At 39.6% G+C, this 24476-nt stretch overlaps 1 protein-coding gene across 4 annotated transcripts in view; it reads left to right on the plus strand.

The window, feature by feature from the left end:
- kcnab2a (potassium voltage-gated channel subfamily A regulatory beta subunit 2a) overlaps positions 1–24476 on the plus strand; it is a 153098-nt gene that overhangs the window by 27926 nt on the left and 100696 nt on the right. For 3 of the 4 annotated variants that reach the window (XM_069184009.1, XM_069184008.1, XM_069184012.1), the window contains one exon: positions 22764–22904. In XM_069184009.1, the coding sequence (XP_069040110.1) occupies positions 22828–22904 (77 nt within the window). In that variant the 5' untranslated portion in view covers positions 22764–22827. Of the gene's footprint in view, positions 1–6060; positions 6152–22763; positions 22905–24476 lie in introns of those variants that run through there. The other variant, XM_069184011.1, reaches the window with a different exon arrangement.

A 24476-nucleotide genomic window follows, 5' to 3' on the forward strand; every position in this document is an offset into this window, starting at 1 on the left:
ATATGTGTATGTGAAATTAAAAGTGTCAGACCTTAGGTCTTACTTGTGCAGGTGGCCTACATGCACATTTATTATGTTTGTGTATAGATTTAATCTGTTGTCAGTATGAGTGTGTGTGAAATCGTGGAGGGAGTGTGTTCACTCTGCTTTCTCCAATGCTGCCTTCCTGAAGCTTAAAGTAAATGGGGTTCTTGTTAATGTGTCATAGACATACTGTTTGAGTCCAGGTAGCCATGCATACAAAGCTGAACGTTCTTATTGTACTTGCATATTATTATATCTGTTGTTCTTTGTACTTAAATGTAATGTAAAAATGCAAGTTGCCCTTCTGTGAAACAAATAGTTATACTTATCTATTACTAAATGGAGATGCCAGATTAAGTAAAGCAGGTATAAGAGGGGAAAAAAGATCTTGTTTCAAGTGTCACTTGATTCAAAAGTGAAATTTGCTTGTTGGCTTCAGGTTTCTCCTGTTTCTTGGTGCTCTGCCTGCTGCACTGTATTAAATTGAGCATTGTGAGACTGCGTTTTCTGATTTAAATGATTAAATAAAGAATGTATTTACTCATTCGAGTGTTAGCATGGTAGATTTGAACTGAAATAAGTTTTGATTTTTGTTTTGAAGTTACTGGGAGAAAAGAAAGATGACAAATTGGTTTGACAAAATGTTAGTGTATGAATTCTCATGTTCATGAGTCACATCATGCACATCAGGTATATCTTAAGCTCAAAGGGAACACCCTTAAGCAGATTTGTTTTGCTGTCCATTTCCTAGCCAAAGTTAAGTTAAGAATAGCTAACACAGAGCTGACATTAACTTAACACAAAAGCAGGAATAATCACATGAATTTGCGTTTTCCTTTTTAAAATGACCAGGGTTCACTATATTTAAAGAGATATTGTTTAAATAGCTGAAATTCCCCCTAGAGGGATACGTTTCTTTAGCACATTAAAATGTGCTGAATTGTCTCACTTATTTTGGTGGTCAGAAGCCAACAACTGAATTAGTACCTGGAGAGAGTATAGCACCTTAAGCATCTAATTCAGTTTTCTCTTGTGTTTAGGTTAGTTCTTAATGAAACACAGATGGTCAGAGAAGAATTGTATCTGTGTATTATCACTGTGAATGCTTAATAGGATAAAATACATTTTTCTCTTGCATATTATGTTAATTATAGTATTTTTACTGTTATGTTTTTTATTATACAAGCAAATATTTCGAGGCTTTCCCTATTGGAGAATTTCCTCTTAAAAGATGCTTTATGGAAAAAGTCAGATTGAGAAAGCGCTGAAGTTTTTGCTTGTGCTTGTGCAGTGGTTGGATTACTTTACATAATCTGGAGCAATTGACAATACTGAGAATCGGCTTTAGTGTGAAACTTTATTCCAAGAAATTTTCAGATTGCTAAACTCATTCAACTTTTTAATGTAATTAAAGGGCACTAAAAACCCCAGAGTGGAATGAATTTCAGTTCTCACGCAGGTCAGGAGGCGTGATCCCAGCTGGTCTCGTGTGGCCCTCTGCCACCTGCCACTGCTCTCGAGGCTTGACCTGGGAAGGGGAGCAAGTTTGTAAACTTTGCTGGCAGTTTGGGTTTGTCCTTGCAGTGCGCTCTTTCCTGGGACTTTGCTTCTCAGCTAAATAATAAGGAATGCAGAAAGGAGAACAGATTCACCCTTCATAGCATAAAATGAATAATGCTTTTGAAATAAGTTGCAGGGAGCAATCAAGGGATGGCTGGTGGTGCAGTGTTTAGCATTGCAGCCTCACAGTGCTGAGGCCCTGGGTTCAATTCAGGACCTGGGGTGCTGTCTGTAAGGAATTTGCGTGTTCTCCCCGGGTTTATGTGAATTTTCCTCCAAGAGCTCCAGTTTCCAGCTTCTCCAGTCCAAAAACATACTGGTAGGTTAATTGGCTTCTGGGAAACTTGAAATTTGGCCCTGGTGTGAATGTTTGTGTGTCGGGACTGCAATGGACTGGTATCCCATCCAGGGCGTATCCTGCCTTGCACCCATTATTTGCAGGAGCTGGAAGATGTGGTTTGACAATAGATGGATGGTTGGATGAATGATAACAATTACAATTTCAGTTTGCACAATGTCCATCCTCTTCTTTTCCTTTTTCCTTTTACATATCATATAAACTAAGTAATCAGCATTACTTATTTTTTTAACAACCAGCTCTGGCTGCCATTCGTATTTACATAAGTATTGTATTTTGATATAAGTCTGTTTCTTACTTTACAGATTGCTTCCCAGTGTAAAATTGACCCTGTTTAGCCCCATGCGGTCTCCTCACCATTGCTGTAGAATCCAGGGAGATATGCTATCATGGTGCACCCTCACAGTACTGCAGAGCTGAATGAGGCTTAGCTTTTTTTAGTGAGTTTTGATTTCAGAAGACCCCAATTAGCTGGAATACCAGATTAACCAGTGTAACCTTGGGTGAATGATACTAGTCCAAGATAAAGGTAAGCTGGTCACTGAAATCCATGTCTTTACAACATCATTGCAGATAGGTTATACAGTCAATCCAATAATGAAATATGTAGCAAAATGTCTATATTGAAAGTGGTAAACCCTGAGGGATCCAGTAAGACAATTCATCATACACTGCAGTGTTGCAGAGTGTATTTGGAAAGCCAGTGGTTCACGGTATATGTATATCATACACATGCATCCATGTATGTCCAGATCCAGTATGCGCAGATGTTTCCTGCTATTGAATAATTGTTACTTAGCCACAAACTGTTTTGCTAATTGTAGCATACTACACTGGTTTTGTACTGCCACAATGGTATAATTGTGTTTGTGTTAAGAATGACTATCCAAGCATTTCCCCCATTTCAGTGTCTCTCTACTCTGGTTGCTAGATTATCGTGGAAGCCCTCCCTAACTCCTTTACTTAACATTGTCACGCAACAGACCACCCCAAGGAAAGGTGGCACCTTGAGTTAAATTCTGGGATGTATTTAATGGATTCCAGTATATTGTGTGTTTGTGCGCTAGTGTGTACTAAAACCTAGCAGTCCAGCGCCTTTTTAAGAGGTTTCTATCCTGTAGGTAAACATAGCAGTTCAGTTAGGCTATTCATCATGAACTGATGCATTAGGTTATTAAAGAGAACACAGTGCCTTCTTTGGGATGCATTAAAGAGCAAATGGTTTACACGCTTCACTCTGTCCAGAAGTGTAATTGATGGGTTTTAATACAAAGTGCAAATTGCCGTCTTGAGAGGAGTGGTTTTGAAAGCTCTCTCTGTTGTTTAGTGTGCTGGTGTTTTCCCAAGACTGCTCTTTGCCTAACACAGGAGGCTATGCTAATGGTTAGGGACGTTGCAAGCTAGAGACTGTATTTGTTTATTTCAGTGTTGCATAAGAACAGCAACAGCTCAGGTCAACAGCCTACAAAGGAACACTGGCAGTAGATACCGTTGGACAAAGAACTGTTCATCTGATATGGACATTTCGTAGCTTCTCTGAAGTGAGGCACACACTTCCCTGTGAATTTCATGGTCTGCCTTGTTATGAATTTACTGCAGCTCTGGAACTTAACAGCCATCGTTTAAGGTATAGGGGATGGGCTTGTGACAGTGATGGTTAATTAAAGAGTTATGAATTCAGTCCCATTCTAATGCGTAGCTGTGGTGCGCAGGGGAGCCCCAGTGCTCTGTGGGTAGGCTTTCAGCGTAGTATCAAATGTTGGCAATGGTTTGCAGCAGTGCTGGATGGAATAGCACCTGAAGTCTTCTTCTCTGTGTGTGTTCCTAAGTACATCAGTCTTCACTGTCGTGAATCTATTCCCAATGGCGTTCTGTGGTTGTATCCCAGTGAAGGTGTGAATGCAGGCAGTGTTTGAAACGTCTCGTTTCAGCTTTACAGTAAGTACCGTATGTGGTTAGGCTCCAAATTCAAATCCAATTCAAATAACATTGAATTGATTAAAAAAATTAACAATATAGTAATAGTGTTTCAGTTGGACTGATGAATGGCAATTTATACTGACTCGCATATTAAGAATGTTTAGTTTCTGGTTGTTGTTTTTTGATGTATTATTTCCTAAGAAAATATCAGACATGGTGGCAGATTTTTATATTATCTACTTTTTGAGTGTTTAGACCAATCAATTAAAAAAATAAGATTAAATTGGGTTAACCAGGGTTATTTAATCTCTGCTTTAAAAAATGCCTCCTTTGCTGGTGTGCTTATTATTTTCATGATTAGAATTACCTCTCTGGATATTCTCCTGGAGAATTCATGGTTTTGTTCTCTTTCTCACTGTTACGTTGGCTTAGCAGTTTTCCACAGCTTTGTGCTCACAATTGTACAGCGTATTGTCCAGAGATGCAAATATAATAACTGCAGGACTTTGAGTGTCTCGTGTTTAATGTCCATTAGAAATGTGAAGAAGGCAGTACTCCGATTCTGTTTTCTCTCTGTCCAGGCCTGTTGACTTTGTGTTTGTCTGTAACATAAGCAGGTTCTTTCTAGAAGCTTTCATATTGTAAATGTGAGGGACCAGCTTAGGGGACAGGAGTTTTTTTTTCCCCTGACTTTTTGCCAATCCCTCTGTCTGGCAGCGAAAGATTACAAATGACACCTTCCAGCACTGCCGCTGTGCCTCTAGAAGTGCAGTGCTTTCCCTTTTCTCTCTTCAAATGATGTGTCTGTGGAGCTGACGATAGCAGCTGACACAACAAAAACAGGGCTTGAATATCTCAGCACTGACTAGGAACATTTTTCACTCTAGTCTGATAGGGCAATCTGTAGTGCTGCTGTATATGAGTCATTAAAATGTTTTTACATAGCACTGTGTTACCTTTGGAATACAATATTTGTGTGTTTTATTAGGAGATATACTGTATATAACATAGCAGTGGAATCAATTGTGTTGAATATTTTAACCTGGTTATAGTGATGCATGTGATACAGGGGCTTTCCTAAATAGTCTCTGTGCTCCTAATGTTTTTAGGTACTTTTTTGTGCCACATCTCCAAAATATAGTTTGTTGTACAGTTGTTTTCTCTCTGTTGTTTGATGCTTTATCTCTCACCATCACAGTACCGTCACAGTATCTCTCACCATCACATGATAGCAGAAAGACTGATATTCAGTGTCTGATACATGAGTCCTGTTTTCTGGCTGTATTCTTTTTCAGCATTTAGTTAAACTCAGAAGGGATTGGTCTCTCCTTGGCCTTCATCATTCTGGCCTCAAGAGACCCTGATCTGCAGAGTTCAGCGCGTTGCTGGTGCTGTGATGAGATGAAACAAGTCAATGTTAAAAACCCTTCACTTCCAAAACCTGGAAATCACCAAGTACTGTACACTGCTGAGTAGCCAGCAAGATCTTAAATGCAGTTACCAGAACTACTGTTTTTCTCAAAATATTGTATTTTGATCTGATCGTGAAGAAATGGGCATCCTTCTTTTGGTGATGACCTGAGTGCTCTACAAGATAGTGTAAAATCCTGTGTTGTTTGTGTGTTCTGTAGACTTTGAGTGGACAGCTTTAGTGCAGCAGCCACATAGTCCAGGCCCTGCTCTTACCAGGACACATGTGCCAGTGCAGGACCTCTGGAAGTGATAATTGACGAAGCACAGCTGGCTTGCAGAGGCACTGCATAGTGTTTTGTAAAGTGTAGTAGTTGCATATGTTTGCTTAGGGATGTGGTGTCCTTAATACTGCACTGTTCAGACTGTTCCCTTTGGCAAAAATATAGTTTAGCCTACTGCACTTAACTATGAAAGCAGTATCTTTACATAACACATGCTATTATTGCATAAAAACACACACATACAGTAAGCCTTCTGCTTAAATCAGTTAGCCCATAAATTTCAGCTTCATATGCTTCACTGAAATTTGCCTTCATGGAAAAAATGCTTTTATGTTTTGTTTCTTACAACTTTTGTTTAGGAACTGTATTTATTATTCTGAACGAATGAATATCTCTTTTTATCTCATTTAAGAAATATCCATCACATTGCGCTGTCTTTTGTGCAGGAGAGAGATGATCACTGGTTTGCCAGTGCTCCAGCCAAGTTATTTTTCTGAGACATGGATGCACTGGAGAAAGATGTTTTTGTGAGGAATTTCCATCTGCAAGCCTGTTCACAGTTTCAAACCTAGCTTTGAAGGTCCTGATGTCTAATGTAAGTGATAAAAGCCATGAAGAGGGGTCTCAGAGTTCCTTAGGAAATAAACAGGATGTATTAGGAAAACCGTATTTGACTAGCCAGATTTGATTATACCACTTATAGATGTCTTTTAATTAACTTGTAATTTTGTGGAATATCTCTAGGTTGTGGTATGCAATGGTCCAGGGTGGACCTTGCCTTGTGGCTTTTAGCCAGGATAGGCTGTAGCTCCCACACAACCCTTAATTTAATCTATGGTTATAAAATGGATGGATGGATCCCCATCTTTGCTACACAGCTCACCTAAAAGACTCCATCTCTTACTGTGCAGTATTATAGCACAGCCCTACAAAGTTTTAGATTCTTGGTGCAAATTCCATAAACACCAGTTGTAGCTGTTCTAGATCAGAGTTATCCTATAAAAGGTAAGGTCTCAGGGGATTGTGACTTTAGGCTTTGAAGAGTGTTTCCCATTGTGAGAGACATCTGTCCCTTCTGTGTCACTCTCACAGATGTGATATGTGGTGCAAGACACAGGTTTTATCATAATCGATGTGGTAGATGGCTTGGACTGATATGTCCTGAGACCTGTCCTAACTATTTTAAATGTTCTTTGTGAAGAAAATGTTATGCACATAGTATTTTTAATTCATGCACTGATCTACAGTAGGTCTACATTCTAGGTTAGTACATGTAGTTTTTGTTCAGGGAGCAGGTCCCACACTCTGTGTGCTTTGGTTATTAATAAGCATTTGCCACTTGAGGTTTCATTCCCACACGAACTGAGTGTATGTCTGTATATACACATTTATACACGCAGTGTAGGTAATACATCATGGAGATACATCAAATGGAGAAAAACAGCACTTTTGAAACCATTTTTGAAATAAAAACAAAAATGGACTGGCTTAGTACACTTCGCAAGAGGAGGCTGTAAGTCTGAGGCTGGGAAGTGACAGGTAACAGGGAGGGAGACAGAAGGGAGGGAGATAAAGGCTGACTTAACTGCCGAGTAAAGTGTAGCTCCATGCTCTGCAGCTGGGCTCTGACCAATCACAGAGCTGCTGCATGATGGAGCTCTCCAATAGGATCTGCTCCCTGTCTGTTGCAATATGGGAGAAAGGAGAGCTGATTTATGACCTCGGCTTCTCTCTTTTCTGCTGTCTCATGGCATTTGCATTGCCGCTGAAGAGAGATGGGGAGGCAGAGACTGGATACATGTTGAGGCTTTCAGTTCAGCTCCGTGGCAGATAAAAGCTCGGCCACATGCTTGTCCTTCTCGTTCAGGCTGCAGGGAAGCCAGGGCTGACTGATAGAAAAGACAAGGCAGATTCCACTGGTGCAAAGAAATTGTGCTGCAGGCTAATGTGAAAGGAAATGGATAGTTCGAAATTTAAAAGAGGAAGAAAAGTCTGTTGGTGCCCGCCTTTTAATTATCTCAGTGGTATGGAAGAAGGTTAGATCCGATGAGGTACTGTGCTTTTAGGATGTGGTTGCCACATTGCGGTTAACTAGATGTGAATTGATCTTTTGACTCATATCACAGAGGGTGTGCCAGCCTGAGTAAAACACACTGACTTTATCAGCCTTTTATGTGATGAAGATTGTTTCCATGTACATGACTGAATGTATGCTTCTTAACTAGCTAATTCCCTATTCTTCCCACTGTCGGACTTTGTCAGAACCATCTTCTGTGTGTCTCTATGCCTGATTAATGAGTTGAAAATGCTTCAGGAGTCTGCGACAATCCTGTGTAGTGACACAATTTGGAAGAACTAGTTTCTGTTATGAAGTGTATGAGTGTCTCATGAGGATATACTGTTTTTAAAATAATATTCTGTATTTTGCTGATTTATAAGTAGCTCACATCTGTTCTGCAAGAAGAGATGAATGTGGAGATGTTTGCTAAAAGGTACCGGTTTTACTATCTTTTTTTTCGATAGATCATTTCATCACTTTCTGGTATTTTCTGTTTTTTGCCCCAAAGTGTACTTGGAAAGACATACTGTAGGAGGTTAAGCAGCTAGGTCAGGCACAGTGCCTGGAAGAGCCAATGTTGTGTAATGCTGAACTTTGGCAAGCCCGATTCATCTGTGTCCAGTGAACCCCTTGGAGTGTGGTCTTGGGCTCCTGAAGAGTTTCAAGAAGGTATAGCAGTTGGAGGGTTCAATTGGAATATTGTACAAATGACTGGCTCCTCTGAGAAACAAAAAAGGAGTACTGTAAAAAGCCTGATAGCAGGAACAAGTTCTTAGGTCTTAAAACATGAGTACATCAGAATACCAAGTCCAGAGAAGCTGGAAAATTGCTGAATATGTCCCTCATCCCCTGAGAAATGTCACCTTACCTGTACAGTATATAAGCTACATTTTGTAGCTGTCAACTGCAGTGGCTTCAACACATTGTAAAATGTTTGAGTTTGAAGACAGTTCTACTAGGTTGCAATGTCTCCATGTGAAACCTGGAAGCCGAAAGCCAGTTGAGCAATCTTTGAAACTGTTGCAATAAATAGATCCAAACATTTTCCATATTCCTGTTGTGCCGAGAGTCATCCTTTTTACCATGATAGCCCCCCACTGTGTAACTGTACTGTATGTTCATGTTGACAGTGAGCTAACTGTTTAATCATTCCACATGTGGCCTCTGAAGGGTGGTTTACCCACAGTAGCTGGGGGCTAGCTGCCACAGTGGTAAATGACCCAGTAGCCTCCTTGCTTCTTAGATGGCCAAAGCTGTGGTCTGTTTCTTTGCTTCTATTTTTTTTCCTGTGTGAGCAGAATGCATGTTGAAGTGTGCTGAGCAATGAATGTAGCACCTCCTCTCCCCCAGGACAGTGTGGAGTGTCTCATATACAGAGTAGTGTTTGCAGGATTTATCTCCAGCTTTCTTTACCAATTCTTCATGTTGAGTTAAGTAAGCAGTACGTAACATCTGTAAGAATGATTTTTTTCAGTCTAGGGGGAGATGCCATCAAAGTTAACGTTCAGCAACACAGCGATTACATTTCATAGTGGTAAAGAAAATCTAGAGGGAACAGAGTTTGAGTGGGTTCAAAGTTCATTTATGATAGAAAACAAATGATTAAAATATCTTAAATTTTTATTTGTGCAGTTATTGTTGTAATGGTATTTTGGCATTTCTTGCCTGCTCCGCACAGACATTTGTTTTAACTGAAACATCTGAATTGGTGTCCTATAATAAATATACAATTAGCTATTGGCTTTATCAACTCTAAATCTGGACCAGGCTAGTGGAAAAGTGGATAAATACATTGATGAATAAGAATTTATGTAATTATGCAGTTTTACAGTGTGGATTTAGGTACTGTTATTGTTCTTTCAAGGATGTGTCTTTTCTGCCTTTTTTTAGATATTTGCCACCAAAAAATACTGTAGTAAAATGCTCATCTTTTAAAAGTTTTTTTAATTGAAGCTGATTTTCGCACCTCTAATGGCTTTCTTGATCTGACTGGTGGTAAGGGAGCTTCTCAATTTAAAGTGATAAGTGTTAATTAATTAACTACTTATTTTTTATGCAAATGAATTCTGAACTGAAAACTCCACATCCCTTTTCGCCCTTGAAAAAAAGTGACTTGTTTCTGAAAATTTGTGTTAGTTTTAAAAGGTGTTAAATTCCTTTGTGCTCGTGTATTTTGGGCAATTACAAAATTAGGTTGAAATAATATATTTTTAGAAAACGGGTGTTTCCTTACAGAGTTCTGTGCATAGCAAATGCACAAACATCAGAATGGATACAGTTCTCATGCCCTTTTCAGTGATGTCTTAATTCTGAAACCGCTTCACATAACCTTCAGTACCTTGTGCGATTTCATAGATCTCTGTCTTGTTTCCTGTGTCACAGAGGTCTTGACAAGTTCTCATCTTGGGATTACCAGTGTTTGTTTGCTCTGATCTGTACTATACACTTCGCTCAGTGCTGCTATTCAACTAGACAAGGCACTTAGCTTTGGCGAAGTAGAGGTAAACCACACCTTTCTTAGAAACCAATTTGTTATTTGCCAATTACAGATGCTATCTGTTACTCTCTCCTGTGTTCTTTAAGCGAATAAATCAATGTGACTTTGTAAATTTGCTGTCTGATCCGGTTTCATGGTGGTTAATATTTAATGGCAGTAACTGAAGTGGACGTGGTAGCAATGTGCGATTCCGAAAGTGCTGCAGAGAGGTTTGGTGTTTGTGCTGCAGTTTCCGTTATATGAATGACTAGTGTCATCATGTCAAGAGAAAATCTTTAGTTTGTTGAATAGATATTTCAAAGAAGAGTAAATACAAAGCAAAAGGGTAAAAGTGTCAGAACTGAACTGTACAGTGCATGTTCATATAGACATATTATAAGCATGTAAGCCTTATAACTGTAGGCATCCTGTACACCATAAAAGATTTGAATCTAATTCAAATACTTAGATGACTTCTTACCTTCATTTTGTTTTTAACGTTTTGCTTTGAATTGGGGAAAAATGCTGCAGGGTGGAGGAGAACTCTGTCTTTGCGGCCCATGAGAATGTGATCCACAGTTTCCAGCTGTTCCCAGGTTGGCTGTCCCTGCCGTAACGAGAAAACTACTCGGCCAACTGGCAGAGTACGAACCAAGCACAGGAAGGAGACAGAATTCTGCTTCGGCCTTGTGCTGTAAAAAGCTAAATTACAGGGGTTTCTGTGACCTCCTTTTTGCAGGCTTGAAAACTCTGGGAACTACTGGTTTTTACCAAACGCCTTAATTGAAGGAATTTTTTAAAATCGGTTCCTTATTTGCTGAAAGACAGACTTTAAGGTGCAAGAAAAACTGTTTAGTTGGTATGTAGTCTACCTGAAATTCCTAGATCCTGAGAACTTCCTTGTGCTTTTACAATGTGGGCAGATAGATTTTCATTGATGGGAGATGGATTCCATGTGTGCTACTCACAGATCTGCAGTGCCTAAGTTGATTTCTTCAATGCAGGTTGGCTGAGAGGGGACACCAATAATTGGTACAGTGACCCTTCTGTAAATAGATTTTTCATTCATCTTTGTACAATGGGATGCTTGACATCCATCACAATGTGAATTAAGCCTAGATTAGCGCTGAAGCCCCTAACACACATTAAAAACTTTTGGTATTTTATTATTTCGAAGGATGAACGGGTTGTTGTTCAAAAAGGTCTGTGCCTTGTTTTACAGAGTATCAGTATTTGACTTCAATGAAACTCCAATTTGGGTGGCATGGTAGTGGGGTGATTAGCATTGCTGGAGTCCTGGGTTTAATTCTAGACCTGGGCTGCTGTCTCATGGAGTGTGTATGTTCTCCCCGTGTTCTCATAGGTTTCCTCTGGTGCTCCAGTTACCTCCCACACTCCAAAGACAAACTGGTAGGTTAATTGGCTTCTGGGAAAATTGTCCCTAGGTGTGCGTCTGTGCGCCTGCGTGCCTGTGCTGTGATAGACTGGAGTCCCATCCAGGGAATCTCCTGCCTTGTACTTGCCGGGGTAGGCTTTGACTCTAACATGACCCTGAACTGAAAGAAGCGAGTAGAAATTGGACAGATGCTTGGAAATTCAAATTTACATTGGACTGCTATGTAAATCAAACAGTACTGATTTCACATTTCTCCTTTAAAAATGCTGTCAAAGACATTGAAGACATTTTTCTTAGTATTAGAACTATTAAATATATTCTGAAAGATTGACAGTTTTGTTGTCAGTTAAATTAGATATGAATTGAAATAGAAATTATAAACTCATCTGGATTTACCTAACCCAAGAGACCTGTGAATACCCCTCACTTACATTGCAGAGAAAAGGTTTGTGAACTTGAAATTACAGAAAGTCCAATTTCTTATTATGATACCTTGTTTAATTTTAACTGGTATTTTTTTTAATAGAACCAAAACGGTTTATATTTTCCAATTCAATGATTGACTTAAGAATTTTGATACGCTGCTTCTTAAAGAATCCTGTGAAATGTGCTTTAGTGTTTCATTCACAGTGTAAAAAAGTGCCTACTGTTTTCACTTATGAACTCTCTAAAGCTTAAATTCTAGTGTCCCTGAGTCCTTGTTTTGTTGCTGATCTTGAACAAGTTGACATATTCCTTGGTCAGTGCCCTTCAGGAATTTGAATCAAGCCCCTCTGTAATCTTCTCTGTTCCAGGCTAAAAAGATTCAGTTCCTTTAATCTGTCTGAGTGTGCCATTCCATTCAGGCCAGGCATGAGTCCAGTTTATCTCCTTTGTACTGCCTCTAGAGCAGCGATACCTTCTGGTACTGTGGAGACCGAAACTGTATATATATTATAGTATTACAAATGAGTCTGACTAAGGCTTTGCATGATTTTCACTTTCTCTTGAGCCTTTGTTTGGAAACCTGTGCTAGTATCATTAAGCATGTGCTGGAGCCAGACAGCCTGTGCTTGTGTCAGTGAATTCTGAAAACTCATACATACAAAACAGTATACAGTATCTCTGAGATTATTTTTTCTTTAAAAAGTCTTTAAAGTGACCACTCTTATAAAGTATTTGCTAGTGCTTGTTTTCTGCATTTATACTTAACAAGGTTTGCTGTTTCTTTAATGAGCTGATTTTACAACTGATAGACAAACGCAAATGAAATGCGTGACTGAAAGAGTGATTAAATTTGGAAGGCGGTGGTTGAAGCCATTGTGTTTTCTTTTCCCTCTGATAATTGTGAAGTTAATGGGCTGGGATACAGCATTACCATCTGCTGACTGGAATGGTATGATTTTTTGTACAGGGTTTTTTTAAGTGTCCTGTAATATAATGAGCCTTTGAGCAGAATATTAGAGGTTTGTCAGAGAGATGCACTATACCAAAGTGACAGGAACTATGTGTGTTGTAAAGGGAACTAGCTCTGGCGATATTACACTTGTTAACAAGACCCTGTAGTGTTATTGAGTACATTCTGCTATAAGGGTGCGAGCACGGCTCCCTGAGACAGACTCCAGCCTTCAAGGTAACATTGCAGAACATACAACTTTATCTCACAGTCATTGGCAGAATGCACTCTGCTTGTTGTTTCTGCAAAATCCTGTTCCCTGATGACAAGCCATTAACTGCCAAGTGTCTTACTGATCGTGCCTGAGATGCTAACACGTTTGGTTTGTCATCATGAAGTTCATTGAATCTTTGTCCTGCAAACAATTCGAATTATAATGCAGTTCTTACTTGCTCCATTGTTGTCTGAATATTGAGATTTGTTTATCATTATTCATGCTGATGAATATATGGATGGTGTACTGCATATCAGTTTGTCACTCCAGATGCTACTGTAAGATTTATGGAGTCATCAAGTGACAATACAGAAAAGTGTTCATCTCATTAAACACAAAACGTTGACCTTTAAAAACAAAGTTTTTATTAAAGGTTTTACAGCAGTATATATGGACAGTAAATTGGATGAACGATTTGGAACAGACACGTCTGGTGTACTGTTCTCCGAACTAGTGGAACAGGAGAGTAGGGTGAAACTGGATCTTCCCAAGGGAAGCAGTGTCTGGCTCCAGCGGAAGATTGCCATTTCCAGGTGGCTTTCTGCTTTATGAATATTGGCAGTCTCAGTTCCTAACTCCTGAGACTTGTCATAGTAGCATAGTAGCGGTAGCATGACCTGAAAGCAAAAAGTGGGTATCTTCCCTGATCCTTCCCTAAACTGGGGACAAGTACAGTTCGCACTGCATACAAAGGTATGGAACAGTCTCACTCCCCAAGACCTGATCAATTTTGCATGTGGACAGAATTTTAGTGGAGATAATACTTGTCCCGAGTCCAACTGCAAATATCTGTTTCTTCCCAGTCTCAAACCTAGGATAGCAACCTTTGATTCTATTTTGACGTTAAATGAAAAACTGTACAATGCAAGAAATAAGGTTGCGTTGTAACGATTTTTAAAAGCAAATCTACATGAAGTTTCAATATAGATAGTATAGCCTAATTGTACTGTAAATTGTTTTATGACTGTGAAAGTTAATATCCTGTTTGCTGACAGCCTCATACACAAGTTCACATAGCCTTGTGATCTTTTGTGACTGCTTTTTAAATTATTTTTTGTTGAATGCTTCTTACTTGCTGCAGGATTCTTAAATAATCTTCCAAGCCTCGAAGGAGAGAGAAATGGCTGCTTTAATGCTTAGCCTCTGAATTGGGGATTAATCAGAGCTCAGTAAGTCATGAATCATGTCCAGTGTAATCTCCTCAAGGGCTCACTTGTGCAGTTTTCTCTGCTCTGCTTTTCCAAGTGTGACCAGAGGAAACCATACACACTAGCTGTGCGCGTATGTGTGCTCACTTATTTCCATCTTTTTGGAGCGAAGTTTTTGTGGAAAAGTTCACACAATATGGGGATATCTGCACATTGACCAAACTGTACATCCTTTATACAGTACGGGGTCGTGGGGCAGCTGGAGCCTATCCCTGCAAGCAAAGAGCACAAGGCAGGGTACATCCCGGAGGGGGTGCCAGTCCATCTCAGGGCACACACAGATACCAACACAAACACACACGCACTCACAATAGGGTCAGTCTTCCCAGTATGTCTTTAGACTGTGGGAGGAAACCTCCAAGAACATGTGGGGACATACAAACTCTCTGCAGATAGCACCCCCGGGCCCCAGAGCTGCAAGGCAGCAGTGCTAGCCACTGTGCCATCGTGCTGCCTGTGACCAAACCAATGTAAACCCATAGGTATCTTCAGGCTAGGTGGGCCAAATGGCTTCCTTTCATGTGTAGCCTTTCTCATCTTGTTATTAATCTGAAAGTCGCAGATCGAATTGCTTTGGGTCTGTTTTCACCCAAGGTGGAGTTTCATTTCAGTGAGAATGAAACAGTAAATAAAACGGAATGCCAGTGAATCGGAAGGCCCCACAATTTTTAGATGTCACACATAGAAATATGTGCATTTGCTTATGTACATGAGTGTCAGTGTGTGACTGTGTGTGTGTAGGAAAGTACTTGTGGTTTTCTGCATCACATGCAATTGTGTAAGTGTATGTCAAGAGTGTATGTTTATACAATATGTAGTAGTGTAGGGAGAAGCATGGTTACAGCCCGTTTTTGAACATAAGGAATAGGCAAGTGAAAGAGTGTGCTTATACTGTACGTGCAAGAAGAGATTACTTGGCACTAATGAATAATTCAGAATATACGTGGCTATCTAGAAATATGTCTAATGCATGCCAGATATTGTTTGATTCTTGCATATTGCTATACACGATCAGTCCACATACTGCTGTGGACACTGTACAGCCTGAACTTTGGAAGTCATGACTTGAACTGTGCAGTGACCACGGTGGCTCGTTGCTATATGTAACACAGCGCCAAAGCAGGAAGTAATAGATCTGAAAGTAAAACCGCCTGTCGCGCCATCTGACCTTTTCATCTTTCGCTGTTCAGTGCCAGTCACCAGAGACTGAAAAGTATGAGTTCAGACACAACCAGCCATGTTTGTGTGGCTCACACCTCCAGAGCAGGTGTGAGACGATTGTCTGGCCCGAGCATGGTTTTCTTGATCTGCATAGCTCTGCAGCATCCACTGATCAGTAGTTGAAAGAGGGATTGGATTAGAGTGGTACAAATTCCTAGCTGTAATTGAATGCTAATTTACCTTTTCTAGTAATATTTCATTTTCATTACTTTTGTCCTTTTTCTGACTTTCAGGGGTGCCATAGTATAGTTTTACTGTACAGAAAAAGGTGGAGAGAAGCTCTGAATGGCTTTGCTTATAGTATTTAAATTCACATTCTTTCTACTCTCTTTTTTGCTTTTGTCCTTCTCTGTCCATGTTTTAGTTTGGTGCCAAAATGATGGTTGAGTGAAATAAGAAAATAAGAGGTTCTGCTTTTTCTGTGGCTGGCCAGTGTCTTTCTGAAAGACTGCATACTGTTGCAGACCTTTGAAAACCAAGTTCTGTTTTAGTTGGAGTGTAAAGAGTATTTTTCCACTAGACAGCAGCTTTCAGTGGCTAACTCGGGTACAAACCGTGGGTCACGTTCTTCTGTTACCATCTCCTTTGCGTTGAAACCGTGACGCCTAGTGAGGGACACAAAATAGCAGCTCAGCTTTCCTCCTGGTGCAGCCTGACATCAATACGCTTGGATTTCCAGGTCCTTCTTCTCTTGTTCATGACCTGGTGGATTATTATACTTGGAGGGTTTCTGACAAATGTGTCCTCAAAACAGGAGTTTAGTGAAAGATATTTACTTTCTCGTCTTTTACTTGCAAATGGCATTTTGTAAAGTCGCCAAATTCATTTTGTCTTTGTGTGTGACCTCAGTGAGGCAGCGCAGTGTAGTGGGTAAGTCTTTAGACTCTGTTGGGTTATGGGTTCAAGTCTCCACTGCAGATTTGCTATTGTAGCTTGACTGAGCTTGAGTGAGGTGCTTTGCTCTGATTGCTCTAGTCCATCCAGCTGTACGAATGAAGACCAGCATTTGCTGGGGTTAGGCTCTGTAATGGACTGGTATCCCATCTGGGGGATGGCTTTTGCTTTCTGTTCTCTTAACACAAAGGAAAACCAGAATAAAGATCTTGTGCTCAAATCATAACTATCTACAAATATATCGTCATAAAATCTAAGCAATCTTTCTAGCAGTGACAGACTGGGTGCCACATTTTTACTTCCAATAGAGGGGACTCTTGTTCTTTCACAATTGATGTAATTTTACTAATGGACATTGTTGAGAAACTGTTTGAGGTTATAAGTGATGTGACATGCTTTATAAATACTGCATGGGGCTGTAGAACTGGTGCAGGGTAGAAGAAATTGAATATGTTAAGACTGTTAAGACCTAATATCCTTGTCCAAGGGTCTAGTTAGGTACAGTGATTGTTTCAGTGTTCAGAGCTTTGCTTATGCCAGTAAATCCTGTGCAGCAGTCATTAGCATGAATCTAGGACATTGAAAATCAGTGAGTCAAGGTGTGCAAGTGACAGGCAGCAATACAGAATTCTGCAACACCTGGAGGACCCAGATAGGCTTGCTCCATCCTCCTCGCTATATCACTGCAGACCATTTGTCAGTGTTTGCCTTAAGTATGTAGCAAAGTTGCCAATTGAAATTTTCAGTTGGCTGTGCGGACCTGGCGCTGCAGCAGCAGGTATGCGGCTGATAAACAGCTCCCACCTTGAAAGAAGCAATGAACAAAATTTTGAGGCTTCGTTTATTTTTTCATCAACATTTTATAACACTGGAAAGGCTGTATTGTATTTCTCATCTTTTGCAAAGTGACCTCCACCCCCCCACAGTGCTACTTCTCCGACAGGAAAATTCCACTCAACTTAATTCCTGGAGCATAACTGCACACACGCACACACGCACACACGCACACACGCACACACGCACACACGCACAGACCCATTCTTCAGGCATACCTAGACAGAAGACATAAGAACATATGAAAGGCTACAAATAAGAGGAATCCATTTGGCCCACCTGGCCTGATTATTAGCAACGTATTGATCCCAAGGATCTGATCAAGCTATTTGTCGTAGGAAGAGGGCTTGTATAGCTTGGAATTCTGTTTTATTTCTGTAAAGCAGAAACCCCCTTTTCTCTGGTAAATTCATTTAAAGAACTAGTGAAAATTGTAAGTATATCTTTGAGGGTCTGACCAGTAGGGCATTATTGAAATTTTACTTTTTTATTGGAAAACATAAATACCACTGGTGTAAAGCACTGCATATTCTTGATGAAATCTACTCTTTCTTACACCCCCGGAGTGGTTTGGGTTTAGCAGTTCTGTAAGTGACGCGTTGAGTGCTTGTTATGCTTAGAACTTCTTAAAACTTAGAATACCTACTCTCAAGGTAGATCCCCTGCAGTTTATTGGGGAATATGTAGGCTACAGTATTGATGCATTGTGGTACCTCAGAGAATACTGTAAAAATGAGCACCTGCTGCCACCTGCTGACAATATGTTTTCAAGAACAATGCAGCATGGAGCCTCGTTCCTGTGGCTGCTGAAGTTACCATGCGCTTGCTAAGTGTCAGATTGGAATCCCAAAACCAAATATATAGTCCAACAACTTTTCATTGAACTGAAACAAGTCTTCAAAATTAAAGCCAGTACTTTATAAACAAATAGTACTGATCTAAAAAACAACAACATGTGGCTCGGGTCATATCATCAGTTTTTGCCTTTTATAATATATAATATCCCAAGTTGAAAAGTAATGTTTTGAATAAATGTTATTAACATTTATATACAGATCTATAGTCTTGTCATCTTTAGATCTGTATATACACATTTCACTGCTGATGTCATGTTGATGAGCCCTGGTAAAGATGAAACTGCCCTGTCTGTGACTTCCTGCTCTGACTTTATTTACGAATAGCAGATCTTTAACTCTCTTTAGATGGGTCTGATCTCTAGCACAGTGAACTATTCAGATTTGAAGTTCAAAGTTTATTTGCCATTAGTACATTGGAATTCTTAATTGCATTTGTTAAACCTGTGTACAGATAGGCAAAGACAACAATAAATAAAACCACAAGTTAACAGTGTAAAAGCCATCCTAATACAATCTAATATGGTGTTAAAGAGGTGTACATTGATGCTTAAACTAATGGTTTAAAACTTGGACAGTGTTGTAATTGTTAGTTACATGCAAAGAAAGTTTTGAGTTCCAGGACCATGTTTTCATTCACAGCGTGTCTGTTGGTGTTTCTGCAGCTGCATGTGTTGCAGTTTGGCTGCAGACGGTGAACATATGCACGGATCAGTGTGTGTTTGTCTGGGTGCTGGAGATTCTGTTTATCCATGTATGTGGTTGTGTATTCAGCATTGCTGTTGAACAGTGTTTGTGTCAGTATGTTTGATTAGAGGACATCAACGCATGTTAGATGTTTGTCTGGGGATAAAATGTTGTACAGTACCACCATTGAAGTTCTTACTGTACAGTAAACTGGGGTAATGTTGACAGATATTTACTGTAATAAAGAATACTGATGATACTAATAAGAACATCTGTAACATTAATGTTAATTAACAAATGCTAATAATCAGTTACCCTGTAACATTAATGTTAATTAATAAATGGTAATAATCAGTTAGTTACCCTACATCTCATTGAAGGTGACTTTACAGCAGTGAGCTTTTGCACACTGGCAGTCACAGTGAAAATGGTCTTGACCTCAACCTCTGCCCTCTTGTGTCTTGTCTTGGATCTATTTGCAGGGCTGTGCAGAATTCAATTCAGTAGCTTAACTGGCAACTGGAAACTGCGTCTTTGAAAGAGATTTCTCTTATCTTACAGCAGGAACTGTTGGAATTTTGATCAATTTGGGAAAAATGTCACTAAAATACTGGAATGTCATGTACTGAATATTCAGAAGAGAATGTAGAATTAGAACATAACTCTTGGCTGAAATCTGTATCCCTCTTTTCCAGTGCATGATTGTGGAAACACTCCAGGGCAGTCTAGAGGACTGTAAAACCAATATCACATTTTTTTTCCTGCAGAGAGCTGGGAGGTTACATGGTGTGCTGCAGGCAGCACATAAATATTGTTGAGCTCAAGCAATTTATGAATTTTGGGGTTGTGTAACATTGTTTTATTTAGAATTTTTCTAAGCTGACTGAATAGTCTTTGTGTAGTGAAGGATGGCCATTGTGGTCCACTAGAGAGATGGCACCATCTAGTTTTTGTCCTTCCCAGACCACCCCATCACAAAAAAAAAACGTATCCTGTAGGAATATGGCCTCATGGAGTAAAGATCACGGAGGACATTCCACAGCACAAATACGTGATGCTTCAAGTAGTGTTGCAAAATACCTAAAAAATCAATTTCTTTCCTCAATTTTTGCCTGATTTCTGGCAGATTTAGCAAGTCCAGATATAGATATAGCTATGAGTGCGAGAGTTCATATATTTTAATTGAACGAATTAGTGACTGAATTGCAGAAAGGACAGTTGTTGCAGTATTATTTTGTTCACTTTGGGGGTTCTTTGGGGGTTATGAGTTATTGTATAAACCAGCGCTGGGCATTGGATGTTTCAGGTGTTTCAGGTGTCTTAAATTTCTTACAAATATGTTTTTCTTATCTAAATGCCTGTAGCTTGGAAAAATGTAAAAGGGTCCTTGTACTGTGTCCCTTATTTCCCTGCTGTAAATATATACTGTATGTACAGGAATATGAACTCCATTAATTCTTAAAAGCAGCCTTAGACAGACGCCATGACAAGGGTGTCACGTATTCTATCTGTGCTCGTCTGTAATTATTTCTTTTGTGCTACGCCTTTGTGTCTTGTTTTGTGCTCTACATAGGAATGATGTCACTAGCTCAGTGGTTCTTATCAGATTATTTCACTACCCTCATTTTGTATACTAAATCAGCTTCTTTTCGTTTCAAACATATTTGGAGTCAATCTTCTTTTGTAATTCCAGCTGTACATGCAAATTATCTTTCAATAATTAATTGAGGATACGTGCTGTGTTTAAATGCACCATGCAAGGGCAAAGCGAGACTCAAAGTCAAGAGAGGACAGTTTTCTTTCAAGCTATGACTGCAGAGAAGAAGACTACTGGATAGAGGTTGCTGTTTCTTTTTCTTGTGTTTGGACTGGATATTTTCATGGATATTTTGCTCTTGCAAAGGTCCACAGCTCAACTGCATTCAGCTTCTATCACTGCGCTGCAAGCTTGGGACACAGCTGTTGATAAAGCATGACGTCATGTTTCATTTTTCTTGTAGAACTATATTTCAACCCCATTCTTTCATTTACCTTTGTTGTTTGACTAGTTAACATAATGTACTGTACATTGTGTATCTCTGGATAATGTGTATGTGGTCTGTTTTGTTCTCTAATTGCGTCTGTGCTTTCCTCCTCTGTGGGTTTGGCATTTAAAAAAATAAGAAAAAGACTTGCTAAAAAAACAAATACGTCCAAAACCTTCAGTCGGCTTTTCCTCTTTTCCTTCTTTTTGCATATGCCTGCACCTCAGCTGTGTCCTGGGAGTGGTTCAGTGTGTTATGAGATGATTTATTGAAATGATTTTCTTATGCTTTCCATACGTTGTCGTAGAAATCAGTGATGCAGAACAACTGCAGGGAAGCAGACTGCATTGCTGCTGCAGAGAATGTGATAGCAGGGTTCTTAATACACCAGGGCTTCCTGTCGGCCATGTCATAATGTAGATCTGACAACTGATACCTTGCTGGCTAGAAGGCTACTCAAACTCTGAGAAAGGGCTTGAGTGCTCTCACCTCCTCATTGGCATTGATCCTTCTATAGAAATGTAACACTTCAGTAAGATCACCAGAGGCACAGCGTGCTGTTTGTTCAGGAAATATACCCTGAAATCTCCAGGAATTCATTCCGAAAAGCACAATTACAATACATACACCACTCTTAGAACAGACTTTGAATTAATCATAACAAGACACTAATAGTCGATAGGCATTAACAGTATGGTTTTAAAACACTGTAGAATTGCACCATCTATTGGTAAATGCAACAAATAACAAAAATTGTTCTATTTTCTGTCAATTGAAGTGCTTTTCATCTTTGATGCTTCATAACGGTATAGTTAAAAGTCTGAACATCTAGATGTGTCTTTTTTAGTTACTTAATACCACATGAAAGGTCAAACAAATATTTATACACTTATGTGTGTGTAGTACATGATTTATATATACAGAGTCTATGTATTACTTTATTTTATTGTATATCTTTTTCACTGTAGTTAATTCAATGTGCTTTCTAGTGAAGTAATATCTTAGGCTATTATCTAAGGCTGTAGGCTTTTAAGTGGCATATAGGCTGTTTTACTCCATTAATTTCCATTTACAAGTCAAAGAGTGATAAAAGCTTCACTGCTAGAGCAGTTTCCTGGTTGCTGCTGTACTGAGCAGTGTGCTGGTACAGACTGCAGGTACACTGAAGGCTCTACCTGCTGCAGGAGAACACTAACTGTACAAGCAATGTTGCTGATTAGACAGACGCAAAGAACAGGCTTGTTCTCCAAGTACATTATTTATGTTTCTTCTCCATTAGTTAAGACAGAGTAATGGAAGTTAGTGGGAGAGGATAAGGACAACCACGTTGAACAGAATGAAGAATCATGGGTTATGGGTGGAACAAAAGAGATCACTAACCTGGAGATGAGGAATTTATTTTATAAACGTAGGGGAATATCCTGTAAACCCAATTACATATCAGATGGGATTTCCTGGAAGGTGCATGATGGAGGAAGTGTGTAATTCAAATAATTTCTTTGACATCTGATTTCCTACCTCCTACCTAACCTCTTCTTAAGAATGTTGTGTTTTAAACCTTTATCAGTTTCATCCAAAAGTAAGAAGAAAAAAAAAGAAGTTATGGTGCAGGAATGCTTCTTTGCTTTTTGAGAGTACCTGTTGCCTTGCTACTTTAATAAATCTACTGCAATTGCTAAAAAATCAAAAACAAGATTTATAAATGATCGATAGTAACAAATCAGTTTCTCGATTCATTAATGTCTCCTTGCCTTTTTTGTTGTGGTTTTTTTCTGATTAGGAATTGAGACTGTCTGAACTCTATATGGTGAGGAATACTATAGGGGAATACTATATGAAGGGGAGGTCATGAGACAGATGGCAGTAGGTGGGGAAAAAATGACCGTTGTCCTTTAACCCCGACAGAGGCCCTGCAAGGTGAGAGAGAGACCCGACTGCAGGCTGTCCATACCACAACTGCTGCAGCTCCATGTATCCCGAATCAACCACTGACTCGCCCGCTCGCCTCTCACTACGACAGACTGGCTCCCCAGGCATGATCTACAGGTCAGTGTTTTCCCATGGTCTGTGTTCACACTCATGCACATGCTGTCTGCCTACTGCCACCTGCCAACAAGAGGACAGGAGCGTCCAACAAACGTGTTTCCTTTGAGTTTGTTCTTCAGGACATTTCTGCCACTCTGTGTATAGGGGTCTTCAGCGTTTAGCAGCTGGAGGACATCTTTAAAAAATCATGTTTATGGTAATAGTAACATTTTAATTGAATAAAAAAAAAAACTATCATAACTCTTTTATAAGCACTACACATCATGATATGACAACATGCCTAATCCTTTCCATCATTTAATCCTTTGCTCATCGCAGTACATAACGAAACAGTTTGAGCTGAAATCTAAGGACTCCAGCTAGAGAGAAGTTAGGTGGAAATGATGCAGCTCAGTAACAGTAATAAGGTTTTTGTGCACGTTGTTTTCACATTGTGCAGCTTTTATGAAGGAGTTAAGGGTGTGAGATGAGTGTTTCAGTAAAGCATTTCCAGCATTTGAAGCCACATTTCAGGTCAAAAGATATACTATAAATGTTGCTTAATCTGCTGTGTAAGAGTATAGAATTTACACACTGAAATGGAGATCCTTTTTTTTATTGGGCCCCCAGAGAACCACCCAATCATTAAACTGCTGCACACTTCATGATTCCTATTCCCAGAGCGTATTACACAAGTGTGTTCTGTATTGCCTGGAATAAAATTAGAGATATTTCTGATTTCAAAGTGTGCATGGAAAATATTCTTAAAACTTCTTAAAACATGTATTTTAAGAAATTGTCCTGTCAGTTTTTTTCTAACTGCACCCTTTTCATGTGGGATCAGTGCCTGAGGGTATCCCTTGGTTTCGCAGAATCAGAAAGTTGGTGTCTTTGTTCTCAGAGTGACGAAAAGGGCAGAAAGAGTTATAGTTTTACGATACTTTTCCAGTCCTGGTTGCACTAGGCAGTTTGTTTTCGATGAAGACAGACAGGGACTTACAATACACAGCAGTGTTCCTGGCTATAAAACTGAGACCACTGAAGACAGGGCTCTGAATCACGTCCCTGTGGTTTGGTGCCTGTAGTTTGGTCATATCGAGAGAGGAGGACTCTCACTGACTGTCGTTCTTCCTCCTGTATGTGAGGGTTGTAATGTTGAGGACAGGATAAGGTTTGAAACTTCCAAATGATGGAGAGATCAAAGGGAATTCGAAAACTGGGAATGAATCCAGATCTGTAGGATGCATGCTTAGGTTTGACCTCTGCAGTAAGGTAGGTGATAGCCCCTGTCTTGGACGTTTGTTTCTGCTCTTCAGAGGCAATATTAAGAGATGTTCACCAGTGGCTTCTTCTCTGGCACACTCCCAAAGTCCTGTCAAGTACTCAAGATAAAAAAAAAAAATGCTGTATTTCACTTGGTCCAGTCGAAACCTCTTGTTAAACATTCTTTGTGTCTTTGACCTCTTTAAATAAATGCTTTATTTTAAATAGAGAATGTTTCAGTAATTATAAAGGTATAATATAAAAGCAAACCCAATTCACTGCTGACAGGAGACCATCATGGTAAACCACACTTAAGAATTGGTGTGTTCC

The sequence above is a fragment of the Lepisosteus oculatus genome, chromosome 25 (assembly GCF_040954835.1).
Source record: "Lepisosteus oculatus isolate fLepOcu1 chromosome 25, fLepOcu1.hap2, whole genome shotgun sequence".
Lineage (NCBI taxonomy): Eukaryota > Metazoa > Chordata > Actinopteri > Semionotiformes > Lepisosteidae > Lepisosteus > Lepisosteus oculatus.